The sequence below is a fragment of the Eutrigla gurnardus genome (genome assembly GCF_963514095.1).
Source record: "Eutrigla gurnardus genome assembly, chromosome: 6".
Classification (NCBI taxonomy): Eukaryota; Metazoa; Chordata; class Actinopteri; order Perciformes; family Triglidae; genus Eutrigla; species Eutrigla gurnardus.
In genome coordinates this window covers 26,743,724-26,771,488 of record NC_139920.1, presented here as the reverse complement: position 1 = coordinate 26,771,488, position 27,765 = coordinate 26,743,724, and the positions used below count along the sequence as shown (strand labels likewise).

General features: G+C 44.3%; 1 protein-coding gene across 1 annotated transcript; it reads right to left on the bottom strand.

The window, feature by feature from the left end:
• acbd6 (acyl-CoA binding domain containing 6) lies at positions 1-27,765 on the bottom strand. The gene is made up of 8 exons (XM_084012093.1): positions 27,284-27,765; positions 27,006-27,070; positions 26,697-26,793; positions 23,868-23,941; positions 19,944-20,049; positions 17,161-17,250; positions 3,451-3,481; positions 1-868 (listed from the first exon to the last, which is right to left on the bottom strand). The coding sequence occupies exons 1-8, from the start codon at positions 27,560-27,562 to the stop codon at positions 714-716; spliced, it is 897 nt and encodes a 298-aa protein (XP_083868219.1). The 5' UTR covers positions 27,563-27,765; the 3' UTR covers positions 1-713.

Sequence of the window (27,765 nt, the reverse complement as noted above, 5' to 3'; positions counted from 1 at the left end):
TTTAATTTGATAAATGACAAATAATTAAAGCATTCCTCGAACGTAACAACTGAACCATGAACAGATGGTCAGAGAGGGCTGACCCGGACTAAAAGGCCTGGCTTGACTGTCTGACCTGGGCAGTAGGAGTGGGCGATATGTAGAAAAGACTTTATTACAGTATGGATTTTATACCGTTTACAGAAGGGAAAAGTGGATGGGAATGTCTGTTTTTGGTTCTTCCGGTGACTTAAATACCTGACAAATGCAGATACTTCATCACATTGATGCACAGATCCCGTCATCACAATATCACCAATAAGCAGTCCTGCTAATTCAGCTGCAACATTGCCTGCACTGGTCGACTCCAGTCAGAGATATTTTAGGTAGAACTACCTCAGTATAGCAAAATCATAACCATCATATCACCCAACCCTACTGGGTATGGAAAGTGAATATACAGTATTTAGATGAATGAAAATACATGAGGTGTTCTTCATTTCACGTCTCATCAAATGGAAGGGCTGATGTTTACACCCCGTAGTTTCCAAAGAGCTAAGGCAACAAAATCAAACTCACCTCAAGCATTTGAACATAAAATCAAATAAAAACGGTTGCGACCCAGGTCTGCCAGCTGCTGGGGGTGAACAGAGTCTCTTTAGGGACGAGGAGGACGAGGAGGATGAGGAGGATGAGGAGGACGAGGAGGAGCAGGGGTGAGACGGGGGGGACATCTAGCCTTTCGGAGCCGTGTACTGACGCAGGAGGGAGGAGATGGCACTGGATTCGGTGACCTCCTCGGGGAGAGAGCCCTCCATGTCTTTGATGCACGGGTCGGCTCCGGCGTTCAGCAGGAGCTCCACGATGTCGGCAAACTCGCACGCCGAAGCTGTGAAAGGAGAGAAATAGAGTGAGTTACAAGGAGAAAACAGAAAAGAAGAGGAAGGAAACTAGGGATGGATCCAATTAAATTTCATGGCCGATCCATATTTATTATTTCCCATGATTCCATTGTTTAGCTTGTTTGTCATTGTTGTTCTATTGCATCAGCCACCATTATCTAGTATTATAGTTTCTAAGTAATGGCATGTTTAACAACCAAAGTCCTATTTAAGAGAATAAAGGGAATTGAATGAAAGATCAGATTTTTTTATTATTGCAAAAAAAAAAAGCTCTTATTTGTGATCGCCCGTCTATTTCTTAATGTACACGAAATTAAATGCTGTTTGCCAACAGAAAAAGTGATATCGGAAACCGGTATCGGAAGATATCGGGATCGGATCGGAACCTATATTAAAAAATATCGGAATCGGATTGGAAGCAAAAAAATGAGATGGGGACATCCCTAAATAAAACAAGTAGAGGACAAAAGGCAAACAAGGCATTTCACTTTTTTAGCCAAGTCGGTCTGTTGAACAGTCCATCACTCATGTTCTCCAGAGGATGAATCCTAGTCACTTTGATGATCTCCTGACCAGTACTTTGGTTTCCAATTTCCTACAAAACTAATGACATTCCCATTAACCTGCATATTATGTTTAGATTCCAATTAGCATTAGCATTGCTAACACTTGCTGGATTGGAAGTACAGCCTTGCAGAGTCCTCATCATAGCTGTAATGTCTTCGCCCGGTTTAAACAAAGGAGGAGTAATCAGCAGAATGATCACTGCAGCTCATTTCAAAGTGCTACGATGGTCTGAACCAGGTTTGAGGAAATTTGCCTCATGGCTTTTCTCCTCCACGCTACAGTCTCGTGCGATATGCACAGAGCTGCAGTTAATGAAAAGCCCATCTGCAGGCCCGGCACTGACACCGGCCTGGACCTGTGGTTCTCTCAAACACTTCATTTCTGCCCCATTGGCAATTTCTGCCCCACTAAAAGGGTCTTCTCTCTCTCTCTGCATAAGGGGGAGGAGGTGGGGGGGGAGGCTTGCACTTTCTTAACACAGTTAGCATGTCTCTGCTTTGCCGATGCACCTCTCGCCCCTCTGGCATCTCCCCCCCATTCCTCCCTCCCTCCCTCTCTTGTTCTGAGTGCTCTTCTCTGTCGGTGTCAATCGCTCGCTCCTCTTAAAGAGCGGACTCTGTGCCGCGCCATGATCGCTGATGTCAGCAGCCACGGTGATTGACAGCCAGGCCTCTTAACCTCCAGCCCAGGGTGGCTGGCTGGCCGTGTGCGCATGAGATATGATGATACATCGGAATGCACCAGAGGTGTGTAAGCAAGTGTGTGTGCGTGCTGGAGGCGTGTGAGGTGTGAAGTGTGTGAGAAGCAGATCGCTCTAAGAACCGCTTATCTTTCCGCCAAACCAAGACTAACAAAGCTCGTTTTTTTTTGTTGTTTTTTAGCCACGCTTGCGGTCCTCTTGTTGCTCTAAACAGTATTTTATGTATCCGGCGGCGTGTGTGTGTGCGCGTGGCGGGCGTCTCGCCTGGGCCTTGAGCTGTAAAAAGTGGCTGGCCCTCGGGGGAGCCGTAGAGGAGGAGAACAATTTATGGTGAGCAGTAAACCCTCAATTAATCACTTGCCAGCCACTGTGGCCCTGTGCAAAGAGAGGTGGGAATGAATTTTCATTCTCTGCTATTTGTCTCTTGGAGTTCATCGCGTATGTTTATTAGTCATCTTTTTATGCCCCATCCTCGGGGCTTCCTCTCCTGCTGAGCCTGTTTGTGTGTGCTGATCATCCAGCGGGTGATGCAACATGCCCACACCAACTCCACCCCGCCGGTGGACAGATGGTGCAGCTACACACACACACACACGCACACACACACAGGCACACACACACTCAGAGGACGGGGGAAACGCCCCTCGGGGACTTGTGTGTTGGGGCATGAGAGGGTCAGGGGAGTCTAAGGACCAGAGCTGATTTCCTCTGGGAGGCCTACCGATTATTACACACATGCACACACACACACATCCACACACACACAACAAAACCAGACAGGCATCCACACATACCAAAGGACACACACATACACACTCACACACACACACACACACAAACACAGGATACTACAGAGAGGAATTAGAGAAACTGGGTGAAAAACAAATAATAAAGAAATAAAGACGTGGAATGGAAGACAGAGTGGGAGGAAGACAGTTGTTGGCAAAGAGTGAAAAACAAGCTGCTGTGTGTGAAGAGAAAGCACACAAACACACACACACACACACACACACACACACACACACACACACACACACACACACACACACACACACACACACACACACACACACACACACACACACACACACACACACACACACACACACACACACACACACACACACACACACACACACACACACACACACAACAATGAGATGTCAGTGTACGATGGATGTGAAGAGTTTTGTTCCAAAATGAGAAACTCACTATTTGCAAAAAATAAACAAAAGCAAGAAAATTAAAGTGAATATACAGCATTTTGGACTATAGAAGATGAATAAGAGGGGGCTTTTTTACCGTAATGTAGCGCCGTTTGTCCTTCATTATCCTGTAAGACAGAAAGCAGCCATATATCAGACGTCACAACATACTGTACATTTGGTGTGTGAGAAACGACTTTGCTGAAAACCAGCTAATGCAAGTCAGCATTTTACAGTGGAGGTGCATCCAGCATTACGATCTCCCCCCAAAACAGCAGGCCAGTGTTATTCCCAACTCTACATCTCATCACTACGTCTCACATGTCGTGACTCCACGATACATTTCCAACACTTTTCCATGCCTTTGAGGCAAAGTTTCACGACCCTACATTCTTTGAAACGTCCGAGTGTATCGACTTAAAGGATCGGAGTCTGACCATGTAGAGAACAACAAAATGAAAATATGTTTTATTTCTAAATGACGTGACTTTCCCAGGTTTTTCCTTGACAAACTTACTTAATTTTAATGTGTGAAGTATCTGTAGCAGTTCGTTAAAGTGAAAGCAGATTCAAAAAGTGTATCGCTTCCTTTAAATGCACTGAATTGATCCCATGAGAGTTAATATTGGACCTTAGACGTCAAGTGGGATTTGATGCTCAAAACCCTTCAATTACACCTCGGAGGTAAAGACGGTCTGAGCATCCCTGACGGTCCCTTAAAAAGGCTCCGTCATTTCCTTAAAAAGCCGGGGGCGCTGTAGATTTCAGGAAACGTTACAAAATAAAAAATTAGCATTTGTTTGGGACTATTTTCTTCTGCGGATTCAGACACATTTGCTGTTGTAGGGAGAATAAAGCAACAGGACTGTGTGTGTTTGGTAACAATAATAAAATAGAGCCTCATCTTTGAAATGAATGAACCATGGAGGCTGTGTGACCGTGACACACAACACAGTTCAGGGACAATGGGGAGAAAAATCCGTGGTGGTCTCTGTTTGGGAGTGCATGTGGATTTGTGGGTGGCCAGTATAAATGATACTTGGGGTCAAGGGGTCAATGGCAGAGATATAACTCTTTTTCGTACTGTGGATTGGGGACAAGGATGAGGGAATGTGTGTGTGTGTGTGTGTGTGTGTGCAGGTCTAATAAGACACAATATATGACAGGCATCATCAACAGGAGATCCCGTTCTAAATCACTGTTCCAGCCTGCCTTTTGCACCTCATAATGATGATAAATGATCAAACTGTTGCCTCCAGACCCAGAACAAGAGCGGTCGCCGAGCCGAGCACAATGGTCACAAACGCTCAGAGACGGATTAAAAGCCAGCAGGAGCGATGACATTTCCTCCCGTGGCGTAAAATGTCACTGCGGTTGGAAATACCTCTAAATGACTCAAACTCTTAAGGGTGAAATTATTCATTAGTCTTTCCACCTTTGCCCTTCCAGCAGCAGATCCTGTTTTTTGGTCACTTCCATGTCCTTCCTCTGCTCTCTTGAAATTCTCCCTCCTCTTCTTCGTCTGACCTCCCTCCAAAACCACACCTCCCTCGTCTCTTTTCTTTCATTACCTCGCACACCGTCACCTCTCTCTTTTTCCAGTCACTCCTCTTCCCTCTGCTCTAATTACCACATCCACCTTTCTCTCTCTTTGCCGTTCAGTCTCCTCTTCAATCTTTATCCTTTCCTTCTTCAGCCCCCTTTTTCCCCGTCTTCCCTCTCTTTAGCTGGACCCGGTGCAGAGTGATCCTATTGTTGTGTCTGTCTCTCTCTCTCTCTCTCTCTCTCTCCCAGGAGCAGCACTTCAGGGACCTGCTGATTGGATTAGAGCCTTCTATTCCCTCCGGGTGGATCGCAGATGCAAATGGCCACCAGCGTGGAAAGCGTGCCGTAGTTAACCCAAGACAACAATGCTGTCTGTCTGCGAGTCAAGGCGCAACCTGTGATGTATTGAGGACATTGTGTCTGTCTCCCACAATTCATTTGAGCCAGAGAGAGAGAGAGAGAGACAGAGAGATACAGAGAGAGAGAGAGAGAGAGAGAGAGAGAGAGAGAAAAATAGATACAAGAGAGACACAGAGAGAGAGAGAGAGAGAGAGAGAGAGAGAAAAATAGATACAAGAGAGACAGAGAGAGAGAGAGAGAGAGAGAGAGAGAGAGAGAGAGAATAGATACTGGAGAGAGATGGTGATACGACAGCAAGAGAGAGAGATACTAGAGAGAGAGAGATACTAGAGAGAGAGAAAGAGATACTATAGAGAGAGAGAGAGAGAGATACAAGAGCAAGAGAGAGGGCGATACAACAGCGAGAGAGAGAGAGAGAGAGAAAGAGATACTACAGAGAGAGAAAGAGATACTAGAGAGAGAGATATGAGTGAGATAGAAAGAGATACTAGAGAGATATGAGAGAGATAGAAAGAGATACTAGATAGATATGAGAGAGATAGAAAGAGATACTAGAGAGATATGAGAGAGATAGAAAGAGATACTAGAGAGATATGAGAGCGATAGAAAGAGATACTAGAGAGATATGAGAGCGATAGAAAGAGATACTAGAGAGATAGAAAGAGATACTAGAGAGAGAGAAAGATATACTAGAGAGATAGAAAGAGATACTAGAGAGAGAGAGAGAGAAAGATATGCTAGAGAGATAGAAAGAGATACTAGAGAGATATGAGAGAGATAGAAAGAGATACTAGAGAGATATGAGAGCGATAGAAAGAGATACTAGAGAGATATGAGAGAGATAGAAAGAGATACTAGAGAGATATGAGAGCGATAGAAAGAGATACTAGAGAGATAGAAAGAGATACTAGAGAGAGAGAAAGATATACTAGAGAGATAGAAAGAGATACTAGAGAGAGAGAGAGAAAGATATGCTAGAGAGATAGAAAGAGATACTAGAGAGATATGAGAGAGATAGAAAGAGATACTAGAGAGAGAGAAAGATATACTAGAGAGATAGAAAGAGATACTGGAGAGAGAGAGAGATACTAAAGAGAGAATTTTACTAAAATTGTCAAAGGTCCAGATACAATTGATAGACTTAACCCCCCCCCCCCCACACACACAATGAAAGACCTTGATGCACATACATACATACAGTTCTAATTAAAGTGTAAGGGATTTAAACGCTAATCTGCAGCGAGGGATAATCTGCACTTAGTTGTTCAAAAAGCTCAACAAAAGTATGAACGGACGTTTGATAACTCACAAGCAAAATCAACACGCCGTTAAATCAGTGAGAGGCAAAAAGCAAACACTGTTGCACTGAATGTTGCCTGTGTACGTGCATGGGAATATGTTTCCTGTGTGTGTGTGTGTGTGTGTGTGTGTGTGTGTGTGTGTACAGTCCTCCTGCATGTTCATGTGAGGGGTCAGCGGCCTGTCCTCTCAGCGTTCCCTAATGCCCCTTCATCCAGGACGGAGGCTTGATGGAATCACAGGAAATTGGATTGTCTTCCATTTGCTTTGGAAGCAGCCTGGAAGCGACACTCCCTCCCTCCCTCCCTCCCTCCCCGCCACCTCCCACCATTCTCCCCCCCAATACCTGCAGTTGCCCCCCCCCTCCCTCTCCCACCTCTCTGGTGCACCCCTGTTCCCATCCCATTACGGAGGCATGTCGCACCGGACCCCTGCTTTTACATGTCATCCAAAGTTTCCCCTTGCGGTGCAGAAATGCCGGGCTGGATGTCAGCAGAGTGCTCAATAAAGCCGCTGCTGCACAATGCAGGCAGCAGCAGAGATCCAGCACCGTGGAGTGTATCACCCTAATGGGGTGGAGCAATATGCTCGGGAGCAGCAGGGATAGGGATTGATCTATTAGTACAATTGCAGTTTTGCTGAATTTAAGTCACACCAATCTATCATTTCTACCACACAAACGATGTGAAGCAAGATGGATGAAAGGGAACGACGGGCGAAACCAAGGAGGCAGGAAGATTATGAGCGCATGATCCAATTTCTTTACAGATCCAAATAATACTGTAACTTCAGCTAAATTGGTCCACTGAAAGATGATCGTGTGTGTGTGTACTACGTTTGTGTCTCTTTCTCCAACAAATAAAACGTTGTGTGTAACTCTGTTTATCTGCACAAAGGGACCGTCACAGATGTTGGGTTCATTTGTGGAAAGTGCTTTAACTTGTTTTCTCCATCTCTCCGCCTTCACAAGACTTTGGGCGACGGGACAAGAATCCTACAAACGTTCAAGCCAAGCTTTTTATTAAGGTGGAGGGATCAAGGGCATATCAGAGGCGTACGCTTACCCTAGTCAGGGTAACAAATAGTCCCTTAATCTCCTCTTGAAACTAGGTTTTAGGCTGTTTTTCATAATGCTGGTCTGAGCCGTGGAGGAGAAGTTAAAGGTCTGGCACTGTCATGTTTTCATACCATGCAAATCCAGCTGCCAATGGTCCTGAGGGATATGGCATATATGGTGGGTAATCAAGCCTATCTCTAATAATTTAAGTGTTTTTCAACACATTATTAGCATACAATAGCTTCATCACCGTCTTTCACTAACAAACGTTTTGTCTGGATATTCAAAAATACTTAAAAAGTGCTGGAATCTAACATCAGTAAATCTCTGCTAGTCATTTTGGGACATTAGTGTAATTACTGTAAACAAACAAGACCTTAGCCAAGATGACTGGCAGATATTTTGGCGACGACGTCAGAAAGAGGAAAGTAGAGCTGGTCGTTTCATTCTTCCAGACTGAGCAGTATCTGATAAAAGCTATAAAAAAAATAAAAAAAATCCTTTTCAACACATTTCTCAAACCAATAAAGCTGAATACAAAAGCTGTTGTGAGCTGCAATCCCTCTGATGACCACTAGGTGCACAACACTCTACTCTGCCAAATCCATTCTCCCTTTATAACCTCTTCCTTTCTATTTCTCCTTCAGCTCGTTTTCTCGGTCTCAACTTTCTCAGGGCTTTTCTTCCTCCCTGCCTCCCCCGCCCCTCCCCCTCCTCCCCCCACTGCCCCCCCCCCCCCACTGCCCCTGACAGCAACATTAAACAAGTGGGGAAAAATGGACAAGCAATTATGATTTATGATCAATGCATGCAGCAGCTGCTGACTTTTATAATGACAGTGGTTGGGGGGGAGGGAGAGAAAGGGGATGTGTGTGTGTGTGTGTGTGCGTGTGTGTGTGTGTGTGTGTGCGTGTGTGTGTGTGTGTGTGTGTGTGTGTGTGTGTGTGTGTGTGTGTGTGTGTGTGTGTGTGCGTGTGTGTGGGGAGGACGAGGGGTGAATCGATAGGCGACTGGGATCATTGGTATGCAGATTCCAGCAGACAGCATTATGATGAGCAGGTGCCATTAATCAGAAAGCAGAACACAGATGTGAGTAAGATGGAGGGGACGAAGACCATCATCTCCCGGCATCACCGACCAGACAGAACTAACTCCAAGCAGTTTCTAAGACATTTATCTGTCACTACGTTTCGGCATGACATGTTCCAAAACATACAATACCAGGATTATTTGGAGTTTTTGTTTCGTTGCATGAAAACTGCTTCACGTAGGTTTTTTACAACAAACATTTGGTTTGCTATATAAAATATAAATATCAAAGATATCATGACATTTTCTGACAGATATAGAAAAGAAGCCAAATGCAAAAAAGAAATGTAATGATGGATTCATCACAAGAAATGGGCAGCAATCGTGAAGGTCGGAGGTCAAGCTAAAAATATATTTTGTATGCTTTGAATAATACTTTGTAATGAATGCAGAATAGTCACAGTCATCATATGTAAAGGCCTGTGCATGCACATGAGTTTACCCTGTTTGCTGTGTGTGTGTGTGTGTGTGTGTGTGTGCGTGCATGTTGGGAAGGCCCCTGTGTTAAAAGGATCTGCAGACCGGGGCCAGCCCTAATTGAATCTGGGTCTCCTCTCTGAGCCGGGAGAGGTAACCTTGCCACTCAGCGTGTGAGCACTGCCACCCACGGTCAAATTAGCCTGACAGCAACCTCCCTGTCCTTCACACCTCCTGGGAGTGTCCTTCAGGTGCCCCCCACCCACCCCCCCGAAACAGGGGGGAAATCCTGACTGGTCCAAGGGGTCCAGAGCTGACAGGGGTCCCGGAGGATGCCAGGGATTATAGATATTTAGAGTGTCAGAGCAGTCAAAAGGCCTAAAATGTGAACACCTTACACAGGTTGTCCTCCTGTGTGTGTGGAGGACGGGGCAATAAGGGTAAAAGCTCCTTTAAAAGGCTGGACATTCCTCCACCCACAATAGCCTGATTCCCTTTCCTTCCTCTGTCACGGCGGACAAAAGAAGCCTCTCTTTTTCTTTAAATCTCCATTCCCTGCGACCCCGTTCCCTTCGGCCCCCCTCCACACCTCCCTCCCCTCCCCGTGTCGCCGAGGCTTTGCTTGTTCCCGTGGGACACCTTAGCCTCCATTAAAGCCATCAGAGAAGGAGGATGAGGTTGGGACTGAGAATTACCATCGCTGGGAGTCCCCCCCCCCCCCCCCCGTCTGTCCTCCTGCGGCTCATTGATGATGTTTAAAAAGAAATATATGAAATAAATAAATACATAAAAGAGTGTAATATGAAAATCAATGGCGAGGCGGCGGGGGCTGCAGCTGAGGCATTTGGAGTGAGGGACTCATAAAGCTGAGTACTGCGGGAGACTGATGGAAGGCAAAACACTTACTTTGTTTATTCTCTCTCCTCACCCCCATCCCCTCCCCTCGCTGTCTGTATCCAGCCCTCACTCCCCCCCCCCCCTCCCCTCAGTCTGAAACGGTCGAGGACAGCTTTAATGCTCCTGACAATTTATGTGGACGGTTAAGAACGATGGAAATCAAATAGTTGAGTGTAGGCAAGGCCCAGTGAGTGGCCAATAAGAAAGAAACAACAGCTGATGATGGCAAAGAGGACTGTTACCTGCTGGAATGGCTCTTTAGGCCGCACTATTACTGTCAAGTCGCCGGCTCTTTTCTGAGTGCTCATATTATAGATTCATAACTGTATCTATGTCCGATAGGCCCTTTTAACACAGCGTGGCAACAGCTTTCCTTTCATCGAGTCCGGCTAATGTGCAGCGGGTACTAAATACCAACGCTATAAGAGCGGCTTACAGGGTGGAGTATAAAACGTTAAGGTGTGTGTGTGTGTGTGTGTGGTGGCTGCAGTGCCTTTTATGTGTGTGTCCTCAGCTTTAACAGTAGATACAAACACACACACACACATTGAAATGCATGCTGTGACCCGTTACGCTTGGATAAAGAGGAAGCAAGGAATGAGCTTTCTTAAACATCTGCATTAATGTGTGCACTAAGCTGTGGGAGCGTCTCAGAGTCCTCCTATTAATCTGTTGCAGGGAGAGAGAGAGTGAGAGTGTGCGAGGGCGATCACTGCAGCCTCTGACATGCCAAAGCTTAAAAAGGGCTCATTTACATGCTAGAGGCATGAAGAAGAACATGCATGTACAACATTCATCCTGCCTGAAGTGTATTGCTTTTTTCTCTAATACTCTCTATCAAAAAAAATCAGCAATTTGATATTTCAGTATCAATATATAGCATTTTATTGTTTTCTTTTTTGGAGTCTGTTAAGAAACAGTGGAGAAAATAACCAGCAGGACTTCTGGCTTATTCAGTAGATTAAGTATATTTTGAAATCACGACGATATCAATACAATACTTCCATAGAGCAATCACGCTGATTGATTTGTGAGATGAATAATGTCCGAATACATGCCGAGAGGTGAAAAGGACACACACTATGGTGTAAACAGTAAGTATCTGTCTCATATCTTTGTTTATCTGCTCCATTTCTCCCTCCATCCTACTTTATTCTCCATTTTTATTCTTTAAATCCTCAATATATTCCATCTTCTTCCTTTCCCACCTCGCTGCCTTCCCTTTCTTAAAGACCCTATATATTCTGGGGGATAGGTTGCACAATTACACACACACACACACACACACACACACACAAACACACATGCACACACACACAATTATGACGAATCTTGCTGGATATTTGTTATGACTGGCCTGACTGAGCCATTAGTTATAGGAGGGAGTGCTGGGAAAGGGGAGGGATAGGAACGTGTAATAATGCCTCCACCATAGAATTTCAATCAACCAACCATGGTGTGTGTGTGTGTGTGTGTGTGTGTGTGTTTTGATCACACAAGTAGTTGACACCACAGCAGAGGACACAGACGAGATGGTTCAGTGTTCTTTGTTCGGCTCAGCTTGAATCCAAAAAGCTGTGAAAAGGCTCAAAGTACAGCTGCATTATATCCGCAATCAACGTTGCAGTATTTAATTTAATATTTTTTGCTGAATGTTGCGACTTCAATATGAAACGTTAGAAATATTGCCACAGGGTTTACTACGCTTTCTCATGAAAAACGAGCGTGAACAGATGCTAATGCTTGCGATTTGTTCAGTTTGATTAAAATGGAATATTTTCTCTGACGTGCTTCTTGATTTGTGAGCCAGGATTTGGCACAAACCAAGAATACCTTATTTGGGAAACACACTTTTTTTTTCCCCCTTTGAGAAAAGAGCAGCCTTGTGCTATTTGGTAATTGCAGTAGTTTATATTAATACAATGGGCTGACATTTTCTATTTTGTCCATTCATTTAACACGCGGTTCATCATTTCACAGCAACTCCGGATTATTTAACTAATTAGAGACATACAATCGTTTCCTCCTTGTGTTCGTTTTTACCAAACTGCCAGTGATTTAGGATTATTAAACTAAACTCAAACATGAGATGGTTCAGCTTTTTAATGGCATTTCAATCTTGAACTTAAACAGTTTATAACCTAACATGTCTTTATGGTTAGCTTTAAACTTTTGGATATGTCTAGCAAATAATAGCTGATGTTTTATAGGCTAAACCTCTTCTCTTTGGCGTTTGACACCATGTAGAGTGTTGAGTTTATGTGTATATGTGCATACTTTTTACCTTTTTATTTTTAAATTTTATTTTATTTTATTTTTATCTTGTGCGGGCAGTGCACCCTTTTATTTTCTTTATTTGTATTTGTTTTTTAATTATTTTATTTGAGATTTATCTGATTTTATCTGGCTTTATTTGCGTTTTATCTTATTTTATATAGAATATTGATTCTATCCTATTGTGTCCATCATTGTTATTGCGCTTCTGTTGTGTTGAAATTTATTTATTTACTGTGAAGCACTTTGGAAACCGTTGTGTTTGTTTAAATTGTGCTATATAAATAAAGTGGATTGGATAAAAGGTGACAGATATTGAAAATAATGGTGATGCTGAAAGTTAGTAGATAATTGTAACTCCTGGTAGGTAAATAATAACCAACTGTTACCTAGGTAACAGGTAGGTAACTAACTAATGGGTAATTTACTGGTATCTGACAATTGTATCGAGGTACATGTTCATATTTATGTTTTAATCTTTTAATAATAAAGGTAAGAACATTTAAAAAGATATGCTAGTCTACAACTCCTCACACACAAACAAACACAAATACGGCTGCAGGTTCTAAATGCAGGCTGCGGTATGGGACTTGTTGTGTTGTGTGCACTCCAGCCACCAATTGTAGGCCGCCCAGTCAGATATTTATTACTATTGATCCAGCTGGTCCTGGCTGGAGACTTTTGTTCTGCCGGCTCGAGGCTCTGACCTCAATTAAGTTATGAATTTCTATCTGATAGACTGGGAGCGCTTGGGGGCCCTGCCGCGGCTGTGCGACCACGCTGGATTAATTAGAATTAGCGGTGCTGCGAGTCGCCCTCCCCGCCTCATGGATCATGTTGTTTTAATACAAAGTAGAAGCGGAGGCGTGGGAGGGATGGAGTGAAGGGGATGGGAGCTTTGGGGTGGGGGGGTGGAGAGCGATGAGGAGAGGGGAAAGATGGAGGAAAAAAAGCAAGAATGAGTCGAGTAAAAGGATGGGGAGGATGAAGATGTGCTTAAATCTTTTCCCACCGATCGCCTACTTTAAACCTTAACGACGTGTCCTTCCTGGCATTGTGTTTGTGTTGAGCTAACCTGCGTCTCACCTGTGCGTCCTCTTTGTCAGCCTAATCCCACCTCCGTCACCTTCCCTCTCAGTAAGTCAGACATTGTATTCATCTACGCTGGGCCATTCCTGACCTTTGTCGTACGTCTGCACCTCCAAGCCAAAGCCAGCCCTTCTCGACTCCGGTTCCATGAATCGGCATGTCCTTTCCATAAATGCATATTTCCATGGCAACTCTACAGCTTGTTGGGAGGGTTAGGGGAGGGTTTCAGGTGGGAGTTCAAGCTGCGGTCGTGGGATTATAGCGTCTGGACAGAGAACGACCACACACGAACATATACGACCAGAACAATGAAAGGACCTCAACCAACAAATATCAGAGAATACCTAATTATGGAATGAGCCATAGATGAGAGTTTTCACAAAGGAAAGGTTCAACATTTTGGGAAATATGCCTGATTGTAGGGAATTAGGTTGATATGGATGTCACCTCTGGTAAACAGCCAGCAGACCATTAGCTTAGCACAAAGAGGAGGAGAAACAGCTAGCCGGGCTCAACCAGCCCTTCCAAAGATCACATTTCATCTGATAATTCACTACCAAATAGCACTTTGATTTTTACATGTTTGAATATGTACATGTTATTCATGAAATATGTTTTTTAAATCTTCATTTTGCAGGAGTGGAGAATCTACTTTCAGGTGTACAGGAGTAACTGTAGATTGGTGATGAGGAGCTGAAACACATCATATATTCATCGTATATTGATTGTAAATTAATCGACCAAAAAAATGTGCTTTTCTTTTTTTCTCTCCAATGCTTTTCTGTAACGCATTTTAATTTTGCCTTTATTTTCTTTTAATTCTTACTACTTTTTTCACTTTATTGTATGACATGTTATGATGTGAAGCACTTTGAGACTGCCTTAATGTGCTATACAATTAAAGTTGCCTTGCCTTCTTTGTTTCTGTATTGATAATGATGACATTTCTGTTGCCTAGCTCTAAAACAGCAACTTCGCTGACCTTATGATGAGATTGTCTTGACGACAGCAAAATTATAATTATAATTATATGCAATCAGAGAAAAACCAAACTAAGAATCTGACCAATGTCAGGATTCGCTATACTGAGATACAGACACATATCTTGGTCATTACAGAAAAACTATTGACGTCTGACACTCTGCCTTATTTGTACTGTCTTTTAACAATTCTACTTTTTATAGTTGTAGCTTAATTAGCGATGAATCTGTATTGCAGGATCCTTTTTCACGGCTGATATGATGGAATGTCCTAAATTTAAGCCGATCCCTCATTAATGCTCTTAAATACATACTGGCACACAGAATATAAGTCCAGTGTTTAATCCTTAATTTCCATTATTACATTAAGTGAGGGTTTTACTGCCGTCTTTCCCACAGTTTGTGCCCCACTTTCTCCGGGTGTATTAGCTGAGGGAGCAGTGATACGGGAGGGGGTTTGATGTACAGGGGCCTCATCTACAATTGGCAGGTGGCAGAGCTGTGATCTGCGTATTCAAACACGCACACACACACACAGCTACCTATTGTAGTCCTTCCCCGCCTTGATCCAGGATTAACTATCAAACGAGCCTTTAATGCAGGTTACCAGGGTTTGGGAACAATTCACTAAAACAATCAGTTGATTAATTTCAAACGATTTCCCTCCACTGCCAAGCAAATAATAATACTTTTTGTTTTAACTCCGATAGTCCCCCTCCCCTTTTTAATCAACAAATTAAGCATAAATCATGTTTGATCTTTATTTACTGGTCGCCTCGGCAGTTGGTAGAGGTCAAGAGAGATTACTGGTTGCTCTAATAGCCTGCAAAAACCCAAACATTCTTCCATTCCTCTCATGAACAGACACACAAAACTCCCTCACCCTTTGTTTCATGTCACTGGGCAAAAAAAAAAAAAGGACATCGAGTTTTTATCTTTCTCTAATTTAATGAACTTTCCTTTCCTTGTTCTCTTCCCGATTCCTTTTCCTTGACAACTTAATGCTAAAAACCCCAAACAAAAGGATGTCCAAGCATGTTCTAATGAGAAGCATATCGCTTTGTAAGCTTTACATAGTGAGATAATTTGGCAATGCGACAGAGTGGTATGATTTAGCGGACTATATTTTTCTCTCGGCCACCTCTTTGCCACCTCATAAATCTGCTACCAGTAACTCTGCTGCAGAGGTCCGGTGTCTTTAATACTCTGGCTTCTCCACGGCCGGCTTCCTCGAACACCTGAGAGGATCGGCAGGTGAGAAGGTCCCGATGGCCTGAATGCATGGATATAGGATATGTCTGCATATGGCGATAGGAAGCTTTTCCTTCCTTCGAGTGCACATCTTTGCTCAAAATGGCACATTTCTAAAGCCGAACGGGATTGAAAATAATGAAAACACACCTTAAATGATCTCTAGATCACGTCATCCTCTTTGCCTGCTCCATTACAAATGATAAAAGAAGGTGGTTTATTTCTACCTTCGTGTTTTGATTCAAAAATCCGTTAAAAAAAAAGGCAAACGTGTGAAATTAAAAGTCTGCTCAAAGACACCCATTATCACCCCCCAGCCCAAAGATTTATGTTTCCTACTTTGACTGCTAAAAAATCTTGGCACATTGGGATATCAATTTATATTTTATTAATAGATACATGACTGTAAAGACGCTACATCTTACAAAAAAAGGACAAAAGCTTCCATCTATACATCAATCCTCCTCCACTGTCATTATCTTGATATGGTTCTAAATCATTAGCGAAGTGTTTTTGTAGTTATCCCCACTGTTAAGTCTTTTTATGAACCATTCGCCACAAATCCACCCAATCCCTGCGAGCATTCAAAACAAAAAAGGGGGCCATGCATGACCACAAAAGAGAAAGTCATTTGTGAAATGTCCTGATTACGTGGGTTGTGCAACGTAAAACAATTTGCCTGATTACTTCCAATTGATTCGGCCTTACAGTTAAAGCCTCAGTGTGCAGCCCGGTGAACTGCATTGTGTCGTGCCGCCGGGGCAGGGAAGAGGAGTAATTTCTCCAATGTGCAGCTGAGCCAGCTTACCGCCAAAGCTAAAGCCTCCTGGATGCTGCTAAACCTCGGGGAGGCTAAACACCAGGCTAGCTACCAGCTAACTCTGTCTGCTAAAGCCTTGGGGGATTTGTCTGTGGCACAAAGTGAATTAAAGGTGACCTTCTGGAAGGGATGGAGAGGGAGAGAGAAAAGAGAAGGGTAATGGGGATGCTGAAGATGTCACTATTTGCCTCGGGTTTGTGTGTAGATAGGAGCGTTACAAGGAATGAGAAGGCTCCATCATCTATCCATCACACAGCCACTAGACTTGTGTCCTGGTGTTGGAACATATCTTCCTTAATTCAAAGGGAAGTTTGCACTGCATAAACATTCATGGTCTTCTACACTTGGAAAAAAAAAAAGGCCGTCCGACTTCAGCTCTCAAGTTCAGTCATTCATGCAATTATAGAGGTGTAATCTAATAACGCAATCTTAAATCAATCCTTTTGAAAGATTCGGTGGCTGGAACACCAAACTGGTGTTTTTCAGTCCATATAACACAGGTCAAAGGTCACGGGAGCAACACATGCTGTCAGATCTTTGTCAAAAATGAAAAGTAGAAAATGACACATAATAGAAAGTAGAATGTAAGACAAAAAATATCAAATGAGGCATTCTGGGTAAATACTTTGTACAAAGTCATCAGTTTCAAACAAGAGGGGCTCGTATGGAATTCCACTCATTCATTTACCGATTAATGATCACAGAAGGAGAGACCTGCATGCGGCTCACCTGACCGTTGATGTCCGCTTTGTGCTGCAATAATACAGAAACCAGCTCCTTGTGTCCCCGGTCACAGGCCCAGTGGAGCAGAGCCCGGCCCTGAAACACACACACACGAACACGCACACGCACACACACACACACACACACACGCACGCACACACGCACACACGCACACACGCACACACGCACACACGCACACACGCACACACGCACACACGCACACGCACACGCACACGCACACGCACACGCACACGCACACGCACACACACACACACACACACACACACACACACACACACACACACACACAGTTAACTTCCACTTTAATCCATTTCTCTGCTTTCAAACAAAATAAATAATGCACGGCCGTTCAGAACTTAGAGCCTTCAGGCCTCAGTTTCATAATGATCTGCGGACAGTCAGAGTGACGAGTGTGTGTGTGTGTGTGTGTGTGTCTGTGTGTCTGTGTGTGTGTGTGTGTCTGTGTGTGTGTGTGTGTGTGTGTGCAAAGAAGATCAGGATGGTGTTTCAAGCACAGACCAAAGAGGGCTCACAGATAAATCCCAGTATCACACTCACACACACACACACACACACACACACACACACACACACACACACACACACACACACACACACACACACACACACACACACACACACACACACACACACACACACACACACACACACACACACACACACACACACACACACACACACACACCCTTAGGTCCAAGATCCTTGTTCTAATAAAACCACGCAAGCTAATTTTTCAGTGGGGCCAATTAGGTAAAGCAAACGCTCCAAGTTCAGTTCTGTTGCTTAAATCATATTGATCACCGGAGCGGCATGTTAAAATGGATACTTATGAGCCGGGCCAGAATACCAATAGGTTGCTCTTTCTCTCTCTGCCCCACTCCCACTCTCCCCCTCTCTCTCTCTCTCCTGCTCCCTTCCAGGTGTTTCTGCTGCTGGCCACATTTTCACCGAGGACCAGAGTTTCCGGTCCTACTACTCCGGGATACTGCACACACACAAATTAAGTGGGCTTTCTGGGGAGTTGCGGTGATTAATAAAACATTGAATGTGTCAAATAGAATAAGTGCAACATTCAAAGCTGAGAACACACCATTAACAGAAACATTTAGAGTTTGGGCCAGCCAGTGTGGAGCATTAGGAAGGGTCTGCTGTGATTAGGGCTGGAATCGTCCTGTCCAGGAAGGTAAAGGGAATAAATGTTAAGCACTCTCTGCTCAGGTGGGTTGATAAGTTAGAGCCTCCATTTGAAAAGGAGGACAGGAGCACTGCCGTGTGGAAAGATAAGCAGTTACAATAAACAAAGGAGTCTCCAACCAGACACGCAAATCGACATGATAAGCACAGCCGGTGAAGACGGGGAGAAGAAGAGTGAACGTATATTTTGCATACACTCTCTCCTTGGCTCGGCCCCAGTAGGCAGTTGTGGGTCGGCATGTTTGAGTTGTATGGCTCACAAAGTGAAGGAATGTAACACAAAACTACAACATTAATCTTTAATTAATTATTAATTGAAAGGTTTTATTTGAGGTAAAATCCTCTCTTTTTTTGGGAAGCAATTAACAATTTAATTTACATCCAAACAGTCAATCTCGTCAGGCCCAGAGGTGATTATGACTTAAACATCATTTTTAGACAAATTGATATGAATAACATACAACATAGCCATTTGACATTGTTAATCTTCCTTTCTGTTTTCCCTTTAATATTTATTTTATCATACAGAAGGACATATCCTGTTTGGATGGCGTTATCTTTTTTATGTGACATTATCAACAAAAATCCAAGAAAACTGAGTGAAACTATTTTATTACTTTTTTTAAGCGTTAACTGTAACTGTAGTTGTTTGTTAATTATCTGAAAATAATATGTTCATAAAAGCCTCTCAACCAAGAGGAATGTGGAATTGAGAGTTCATGAACCACGCATGTCCTAATGTGTTAAGAATATCCTCTACTCGCTTGCAGCCAAACTGGTGTTTGGCTTTGTTGGCAACGGTTAGAAATATGTATCACAGGTGGATATTTGGCTCCTGAAGAGTGAGTACTCTCACTGAGCTGCAGCACATCAGTGAAACTTGCTTCACCACTGCCCTCTGCTGTTGAGCGTGCGGTGCTGCAGGCAGACAAACAACAGCGGCGGACAGACAAAGCTCCTCTCTGCCGAGGCCTCTCAGCCATCTGGCTCTCTGACGGGGAACCCGTGAGCCGACCGCCTGCTTATCTGAGGAGCGTCCGCGATGAAAGGGAGGCAGGGAGCGAGCCATTTGGCCCGGCCGATAATGAATCGGGGGGGGGGGGGGACGGACAGATGAATGGATTTCGGGGTCAATCCGGAAAACACCTCGCGATGGTAATAGCCGTTCACACAATTTCCTCCCTGCCCGAGGAGAGGTTCCCATGTGTTTGTGGTCGGGATCACTGAAACAGTTATGTAACGATTGCTAAAAAGAGCTGCGTGAACCCTCCCCCAGTGACCTGTATCTTCCATCATACTGCACTGATCGTTTCCACCTGCCCTCCGGCACGGGGGGTCACAGCGTGTGGCAATAACCCAGCGGCTGGTCCTGACTCACAGCCTTGCTTAAGGGCACTTCATCAAGTGCCTACTCTCTCTGCCCACCGTTGCATGCCAACGCTATGATTACAGCGTTGTCATGGCGATGATACACTCGTGTCTAGAAACACTATTAAATAGCCATGAGTACAGTTAGACGTGGCTTGTTTGGAGGCAGTGTGTGGTGCAGTTACCTCTTCATCTTTAGTATTGACGTCCCACTTCTGCGAGGCGATGGCCTTGCTGATGTGGTCGATGTTGTTTTCTCTGCAGTAGTCGAAGATGTTCTTATCCTCTTCCCTGGGACAGAAACAGAGAGAGAGAGAGGGGGAGAAAGAGGGAGGAGATTCATTCAACTTTATGTTTTTGACCATCGTTTGTGGTAAAATAATCAGATGACTTTGCTTTGCTTTCTTTTTCCTTTTGCTTTGAGATTTCCGGAGCCTCTACCCCAACAGGATGACCTCCATCGGAAAACAACACGCTACTAGATCATTTGGTCATCAAACACACCGGCGTAACAGATAACACAACCACGCATCCATCCTCCCGGTCTCAAACATGAGCAGCAGCCACACGTGCCACATCCCTCGGGAACACTGGCACACACACACACACACACACACACACACACACACACACACACACACACACACACACACACACACACACACACACACACACACACACACACACACACACACACACACACACACACACACACACACACACACACACACACACACACACACACACACACCTCTGATAATATCTCCGTGTCTCTAATCACCTCCTGGCATTGGGGACAGGAGTGAGTGCTGGGGGGGGAGCCAGGGTGCGGTGGTGGTGGTGGTGGGCGAAGGGGAGAGAAGGGGCGAAATCTCATTTAGAGCTTTACGCCTTCCCCTCCCCTTTCTACCCGATGCCGGCCATTCAGATTAATTGAATTTAGTGCTCTATTGTCTGACAGGAACCCCGCATACCAGCCGCTTTACCACTCCCACGCAGTAAGTCAGTCATCCCCCAAGGCCAAATCCCCTACTTCCTGTCTCCGATGCCTGCTCGCTCTGCCGCACCGTGCCTGACAAATCCCCCAGCACGCACCTGGGCTGGGATCGCACAGGAGCCACCTTGGGCTGTTGGAGGAGCGGGAATGTTGTTCAGTCTTGTGTTGAATAGCTAGAGGTTAGCTAACGCGGTCAGTCCTCCATTAGAATGAAGTATGAACATTCAAGCACAAAAGCCATTTTCGAAAGGCGACGGATCACAATATTAAACAAATATATATATATTTTTTTAGTAAAAACAAAAAACTTGAGGGGGGAAGGAGCAGAGGGGCTTTAATGATTAGTTTTTTCTTTGTTTAGATCACTACGTACCATCCAAAGGTGTGTCAGGATACAGGTTTCAAGCTTCATAGATTACTGAATGAAATGTGCAATAATTAAGATTGTGTCAAGTCCTTCTTGATAAAAATACATGCAAGGTTTCCCGTGTCTTCTCCAACTGTAAATGGAGCATCTTTGGGGTTTTCAGACTAGTGGTCGAACCACACGACGCATCTGAAGACATCACCCTTTTTGCCAAATGCCGATTTCTCCACCTTCTTCCATTAAATTGTCCAAATACCTCCATCATTTGTTCCCACCCAAAAACCAACCAGAGCCAATGTTGGACTTGTTTGTGGTTGTTTTCAAACACACAACAAATCAAATTTGAGGATTATTTTTTTTACTTAGAGGAGGCTGTATTAAAAAACCAAGTTTATCCATCCTATTTGAAGAACTTCAAATTGAAGCATGCTTCTCAGGCTGTTTGCATCTTTTTGTTTAACAACAGCTGAATCAGAGAGTACTAGCTCCAACTTAAACCGACCCTCAGAGGAGTTTCAACCATTCTGCCTCACAAGCAACACACTGTTTACTGGGAGGAAACACAAACAAAGTTTTGTCTACCGTTTGTTCTTTAATGAACCTCTGTACTTCCCTTTCTTCAGCTTTTCATCTGCACGCTTTATCTCTCCCGGCTCTCCCGTTCCTCCCCTTCCTCTTCCCGCCATCTCCTCATCAGCCCGTGATGAATTATGAATAACTCATTAGACTTTTATCACTGCCGGGTTATGTATGAGCACATTCATTTACATACTCCTGATTACCAGCGCTATGTTTATGCATGAGGCCCCCACGCTGGGCCACACCCACTTCCTTGTCTGATGGCCACGGTGACCCCGAGTGTCCCTGATGTGTGGCCGCCATCCGTCTCCCCCGGCAACTAATCAATAGGCCAGCTCATCAGTCTTTGGTCGATGGCTGAACAGGGCCGGTCTGACGGGCGCATGACACATCCTCACATGTATAAAGCACAAGCACACGTATTATAAGGTTATATAATATGCAACATGTACACACACACACACACACACACACACACACACGTGGATTTAGTTCATACCGCAGTGAGAGTAACACACGGACACCAACACACACGCTATAAACAAACAAATGATTAATGTGGCTCCTATAAACGACGTGACATCAACAGCACCGCAATGCATGCTGGGAAGGTCACAGGCTACTCTGTCATCACAGCAGCTGGGGCACAAAGGGTGTTGTGTGTGTTTGTGTCTATGTGTGTGGCCGTGTTATGAGCTTGTGTGTTTGTGTGTGTGTTTGTGTGTGTGTGTGTGTGTGTCTGTCCAGTATGGTGTACTGGCAGATATGTCCTTCATCCATCAGACTAAACTGGCCACAGTGGTGGAGAACACTCATCTACCTGGCCTGTGCCTCGCTGATCAACACCACGGCCACACCATCCATCACACACACACACACACACACACACACACACACACACACACACACACACACACACACACACACACACACACACACACACACACACACACACACACACACACACACACACACACACACACACACGGGGGTCGCCCCTCTCAACATGGCTGAGCCCCGCGGAAGTACGAGAAACAATAAGTCAAATAACTGAGCAGCGGCTTCCAGCAAAGTGTCCAGACAACAAAGCCTGGAGTGTTTATCAGAGTCCTTTTTCAAGGCGGGTGAGAGAATTACAAATGTAGCATTCAAAGCCTCTTCAATCACACACTGATCAGCTCAGTAGCCCAGGGATATCGCTAATCAATCCCGCTTTTGTCGATACACACACACACACACACACATACACACACAAATCGAGATGAGCAATGCAATTAACTCTCTGTCTGGTTAACAGGTGCTTAGCTGTTTAATATGGAGTGTGTGTGTGTGTGTGAGTGTGTGTGTGTGTGTGTGTGTGTGTGTGTGAGAGAGAGAGAGGAAATTGAAATGCAGCAGAGCAGTGAGTGTGACAGTTCCGGTAGGTTATGCATGGATTCAGATGCAATCGCGTCGACGTATAGCGGCGAGTGTATGTTTATGTGTGCACACGTGTGCATAGGTGTGTGTACGTGCCGTGTTAATGACTTCCTGCACGCCGGTTCCCCCCTCAGGGGATCGCTGCTACTGGGGGGAGCGTCGCCCTGGGAATCCCGTTGTACCTGCCTCCCTCCGTTGTACCCGGCACGTCTTCATCACCCCCCCCCCCGAATCACAACGTAATTAAAAAGGGGAGACTCTGGCTGCCTCCTTCCGAGACCGTGCATACTAATCACATACAGCCATTTAGAAGGAAAACCTGCAGGATTCACACATCTCATTTTCATCTCCAAAAGACCTCTTTTTTCATTGAAATGAAGATGAGGTTTTTAAGCTTGAGTAAGTCTGCCAGGCCGCAGTAAATGGAGAATATATTTCATTAACATAAATCAGGACTGTATGACGTCTCCGGGCCCCCCCGACTGCAGTTACGGTCTGTTGAACAGAATCAAATACAGCATCAGGACCAGTAGTTAACAAAGCCGGGCTCCGATCGAGTTGACCCGAGCATTAAATAAAGTGGTGATTCACAACCGAGAGGAAAGAGCTGAGTCTGTTCCAGCGCCATCAAGAACAAGGAAATTGCATTTAGATGCGTTTGGGCTCTGAAAAACGGAACAGAGTTGAATAAAGAGAGTTCCTCTGTGTAATCAGTGTAATAGGTTTGTGATGCGTTTGGGTAAATACCTGATCATCTCCTCCTGATATAGAGAGCTGACTGCTGCTCCGAAGCCCGTTCTTCTTTCTGCTCCTCGTCTTTCCTGTCAAATAAAAGACACTCGAACATTCAACAAACAACATCCACATATATATACATATAAAGTATGACATTTCTCAGTACAGATGTTGGTTACTGTTAACAAACTTACGTCTTGTTGACTGACAGCTAGTGTGAAACACCAACCAGGTCTAGTTTGGCTTCTTTCTGCAGCCTGTGCTCCCATACAGACAAAGGTACTGACTGTATTGTCTGTTCAATGCAATACAAAGGGTTGGGTTCATCTATTCACTGTACCTATAGCCTTTCACCTAAAGCATTTGAGAAGCACGACATAGATGAATTTCAAAATGTGTTTTTTTTTTAACAAGCTTCTGGGACTTTAGACATGACCTCATAGCTATTAAATATCCAACAATATGCACAAGACCAATATAAAATATATAGTGCCTTAATTTGTGGCCCTTGTTAATCTTCTGTGCTTCACATTCAAGTCAGCCAGGACTTTTATAACCCGGCCTATTCTTCGCCGACCAACCTTCGACTCACAATGGAACCCACACAAATCGGATTTCAGAAAATAGAGCGAGCGGGGAGAACATGACAAGCGAAGCAAAACAACTGTGCGTGCACTTTTGGGGACAACCTAATTCACTTCAGAAACTCAGAATATTCGCTGATGCACTGGCCCTGCTCCTCTGCAGTTTAATGTAATATAAAGCCAGTGTCTGCTCAACAATCGAGGCAGGAACAGAGGTCAAATTCGGGGCTATTATTCTCTCCCCTGCTTCTCTGTCTACGCACTCCTACTTACACCATTTGACTGTGGCTTGCAAAAGAATAGCAACTGCCATGCAGTGGTGCTTTGTTAACACTAATACAATCAGCTTCTTTTCAGGGGGGACAGTTGTGCGTTTGCTGCCCCGTCTGCCGGGTCTCTCTCCGGGCATTGTGCAGCGGTGGGGCAGAGTCAGCGCGTATCGCCCCGCCGAGAGAAAAGAATGTGTCAGGATTGGACATGTGGTTGACAGTGACACTATTAAAGAGACATAAATTTGGAAGGAGGGGAAGGAACAGGGGTGGGGGTAAGAATAGGGTGAAGGGGTTACAGGAGGAAAGGGGGTGGGGGAAAGATTAATAGAGGAAAAGCAGGTAGCAGAGAGGTGGAAAACAAAGGGGAAATGGGAAAAGAGGGCGGAGAAAGAGGTGAAGGGAAACCAGAGGGCAAGCAGGAAATGGGAATGAACAGTACAGTAGGTCGGATGTGACACGTGAGAGCTATTCTTTGGCTTTTCAATTCAAGAGAAAACAACCTTCTTCCATCTCTCTGGGACTGTCCTTGTATGACAGTGAATCCATCCCCCTGTTTGGAGCGTATGCTACACTTGTAGAGGGAATGGACACACTCTGTTCAGATGTTTGGCATTCAGTTGTGAAATATAAGTGGCGGCAACGTGTAGCCCCAACACCAGTAGAAGTATTTCTAGTTACTTAATATAAGGCAATACTTTAAACATCAAATTCTCTTTATTTTCTGGAAAGCAACGTGTTTTAGGGATGACTTTAATAGTAAGTAAACGACAAATAAACAGAAATAAAACCTTATATAAAAGCTGCTTCACCACTTTTTAATGTATGACAACATAGGACAACAGTCCATTTTTCAGCTTCTTTATAGTAATATTGTTTTTTTTCATCTCAAATACCAACTTAATATGAGGTTCAGGACAATCAAAGGTCATTATATGAATGAAAATTGACAAAAATTCACCAAAAAGCAGAATGTTCCAGTCTTTTTTTGTTCTTGTTGGCCTTAACCATCTCAATTTTACAACCGTATCTTTGATGTTACGCCCTCAGTGTGTAGATGAACCAAAACTACTTCAGTGTTTAATAATTAAAATCATATTTTCTCAGCAGTCAGCACACATTTTGATGTGCAAATCAAGCGTGACATGTTTGTTCTTCGTGTTCCAATAATAACTCTTATCGACGAAGCAGACGGTACAAAGTTGTTGTTGTAACTGAATGCTTCTGCTGCTGCCCCAAAGGACAGCCTGTCCATGGCAACAAAACTCTCCTTACACAGTTGAAGGATACGACAACGGAGAGTGTGGAGATGAAAACAGTCCCTCCAATGTCACCATACAAACAGGCTCAACCAACTATGACAGTTTCTTACATTATTCATATTCCAAAATGTCACCTTTTTGAGGACGACAACAGAACATTCGTATGTATTTTTCATGCTCCATGTAGAGAATAAAGAAGTGACAAAAAATGACACTGTCACACTGACCTCTAGTGGTAAAGAAAACACACTGCAAGGGCAGCAATGACATTGAATGTTTCTATATTTGTCATCCTTTTTTTTTTAGCTTACCTGGAGCGAAGCTGAATCGAATTCCTCATGATGATTTAAAAACCCCTCCAAAGGCCATTTTAGTAAAGATGAAAGTGGGTGGGATTTGCCATTAACAATGTTATTATCTGGTAGGCAAGACAGTAATAGGAACATTTCTGTGATTTAAGGAATTTTACCTTCAGGTTAGTGTCATCACAAGTGACACACTCCGCTGACATCACCACGACAAAATGAGAACCGTGTCTGCAGGTAGTTCACCATGTTTGATGTTTACATTCAATAAAGAATGATTCACTGAAGTTGTGCTAATCCTCCCTGTTTCTGTCCTATTGAATCCACGATGTTGGGCTTCACAGTGATACAAAGTTGTATTGTAAACCATATACAGCGGGTTTACAATCAAGATTGGTGTTGGGAATCCGCTTTGAATTACCTTTGTGCATCCTTCTGGGTCCAACACGTTGACACAAGATATGTACTCCTGCATCGCCTGATCCGCCTCCATGTCTCCGAGCTGTTTCCAGGCTTGCCTGCAATGACATCACAGCTGTCACCACAATCACAAAGCATTTTCATCTTCACCATGTGTTTTAATGCTTGACAAAGTCTTTCAGAATATAAAAAAAGCATTAAAAGATAAGAGGCTTTAACACTCACAGCCATTTAAACTTAAATCCGAGATGAAATTGTAATTCATGCATGTCATGTACAAACTCTTAATTGAAGATTTGAGGCTTCATACCATTTTCGCTGTCCTTCAAAGTCAAAGAAGCCAGGCTTTGCTGTGTTGCACTTCCCCACTTTGGCCTGGAAATAAAACAAGTGTGAATTAATCTTCTGATCCAGTTATTATCCAGACATATTTACATGAAAACACAGAGATATCATGTCATCTGTCAAAAACCACCGATGACACCAGGATGTTGTGGAGTCGGTGGTTCTTATCTAAAAGCCACATTGGTGTCGGAGGGGTTAAATGTAGCGTCAACACCGACCGTGACATTTAATCCCGACACTCACCTGTTTGTACCGCGCATACAGGTACAGCAGCTGGTCCCTGCTGGCCGTCTGAATCAGATCCCGTATGCGATCGGCTGCGGACTCGAACTCCCGCTCCAGGTCCTCTCCCTCCAGCCGTCCCCCCATTTCCACGCCGCTGCAGTCGAATTTGCCCAAACCCAGATCCGAGTCCGAGTCCGAGCCCGCTCCGCCGAGAGGCTCCCCCGTGTCGGGCCGGGCTGGGTCCGTACCTGAGCCCGTCGCAGTGTCCGGGGAGGACGACGGCGACCCAGAAGCCATTGTTATTATTGTTTATAACTTTGACGTACCGCCGGAGACGTAGCGTGACGTGGATCCGTTTGAAAACACGTTAAACGCGAGCGGACAGTGTATTCCTGTGATGTCTTTGTTCAGTGTTTCAGCGCCGATTTCGGTTTTAATCCGTTATCGTTAAGAATCCGTGACAGTCGGATTTGTTTCTACCGTTGGTCCGTCTGTGGTAC

What these genes read in the sequence shown, in the direction of transcription:
- acbd6 (XM_084012093.1), bottom strand. Translation starts at nt 27,562, where the DNA reads ATGGCTTCTGGGTCGCCGTCGTCCTCCCCGGACACTGCGACGGGCTCA. An exon ending in TTTGAAGGACAGCGAAAATG is followed by an intron (nt 26,794 to 27,005) that starts GTATGAAGCCTC and finishes ATGTCATTGCAG; the next exon opens with GCAAGCCTGGAAACAGCTCG. An exon ending in AAGCGGACATCAACGGTCAG is followed by an intron (nt 3,482 to 17,160) that starts GTGAGCCGCATG and finishes TCTGTCTTACAG; the next exon opens with GATAATGAAGGACAAACGGC.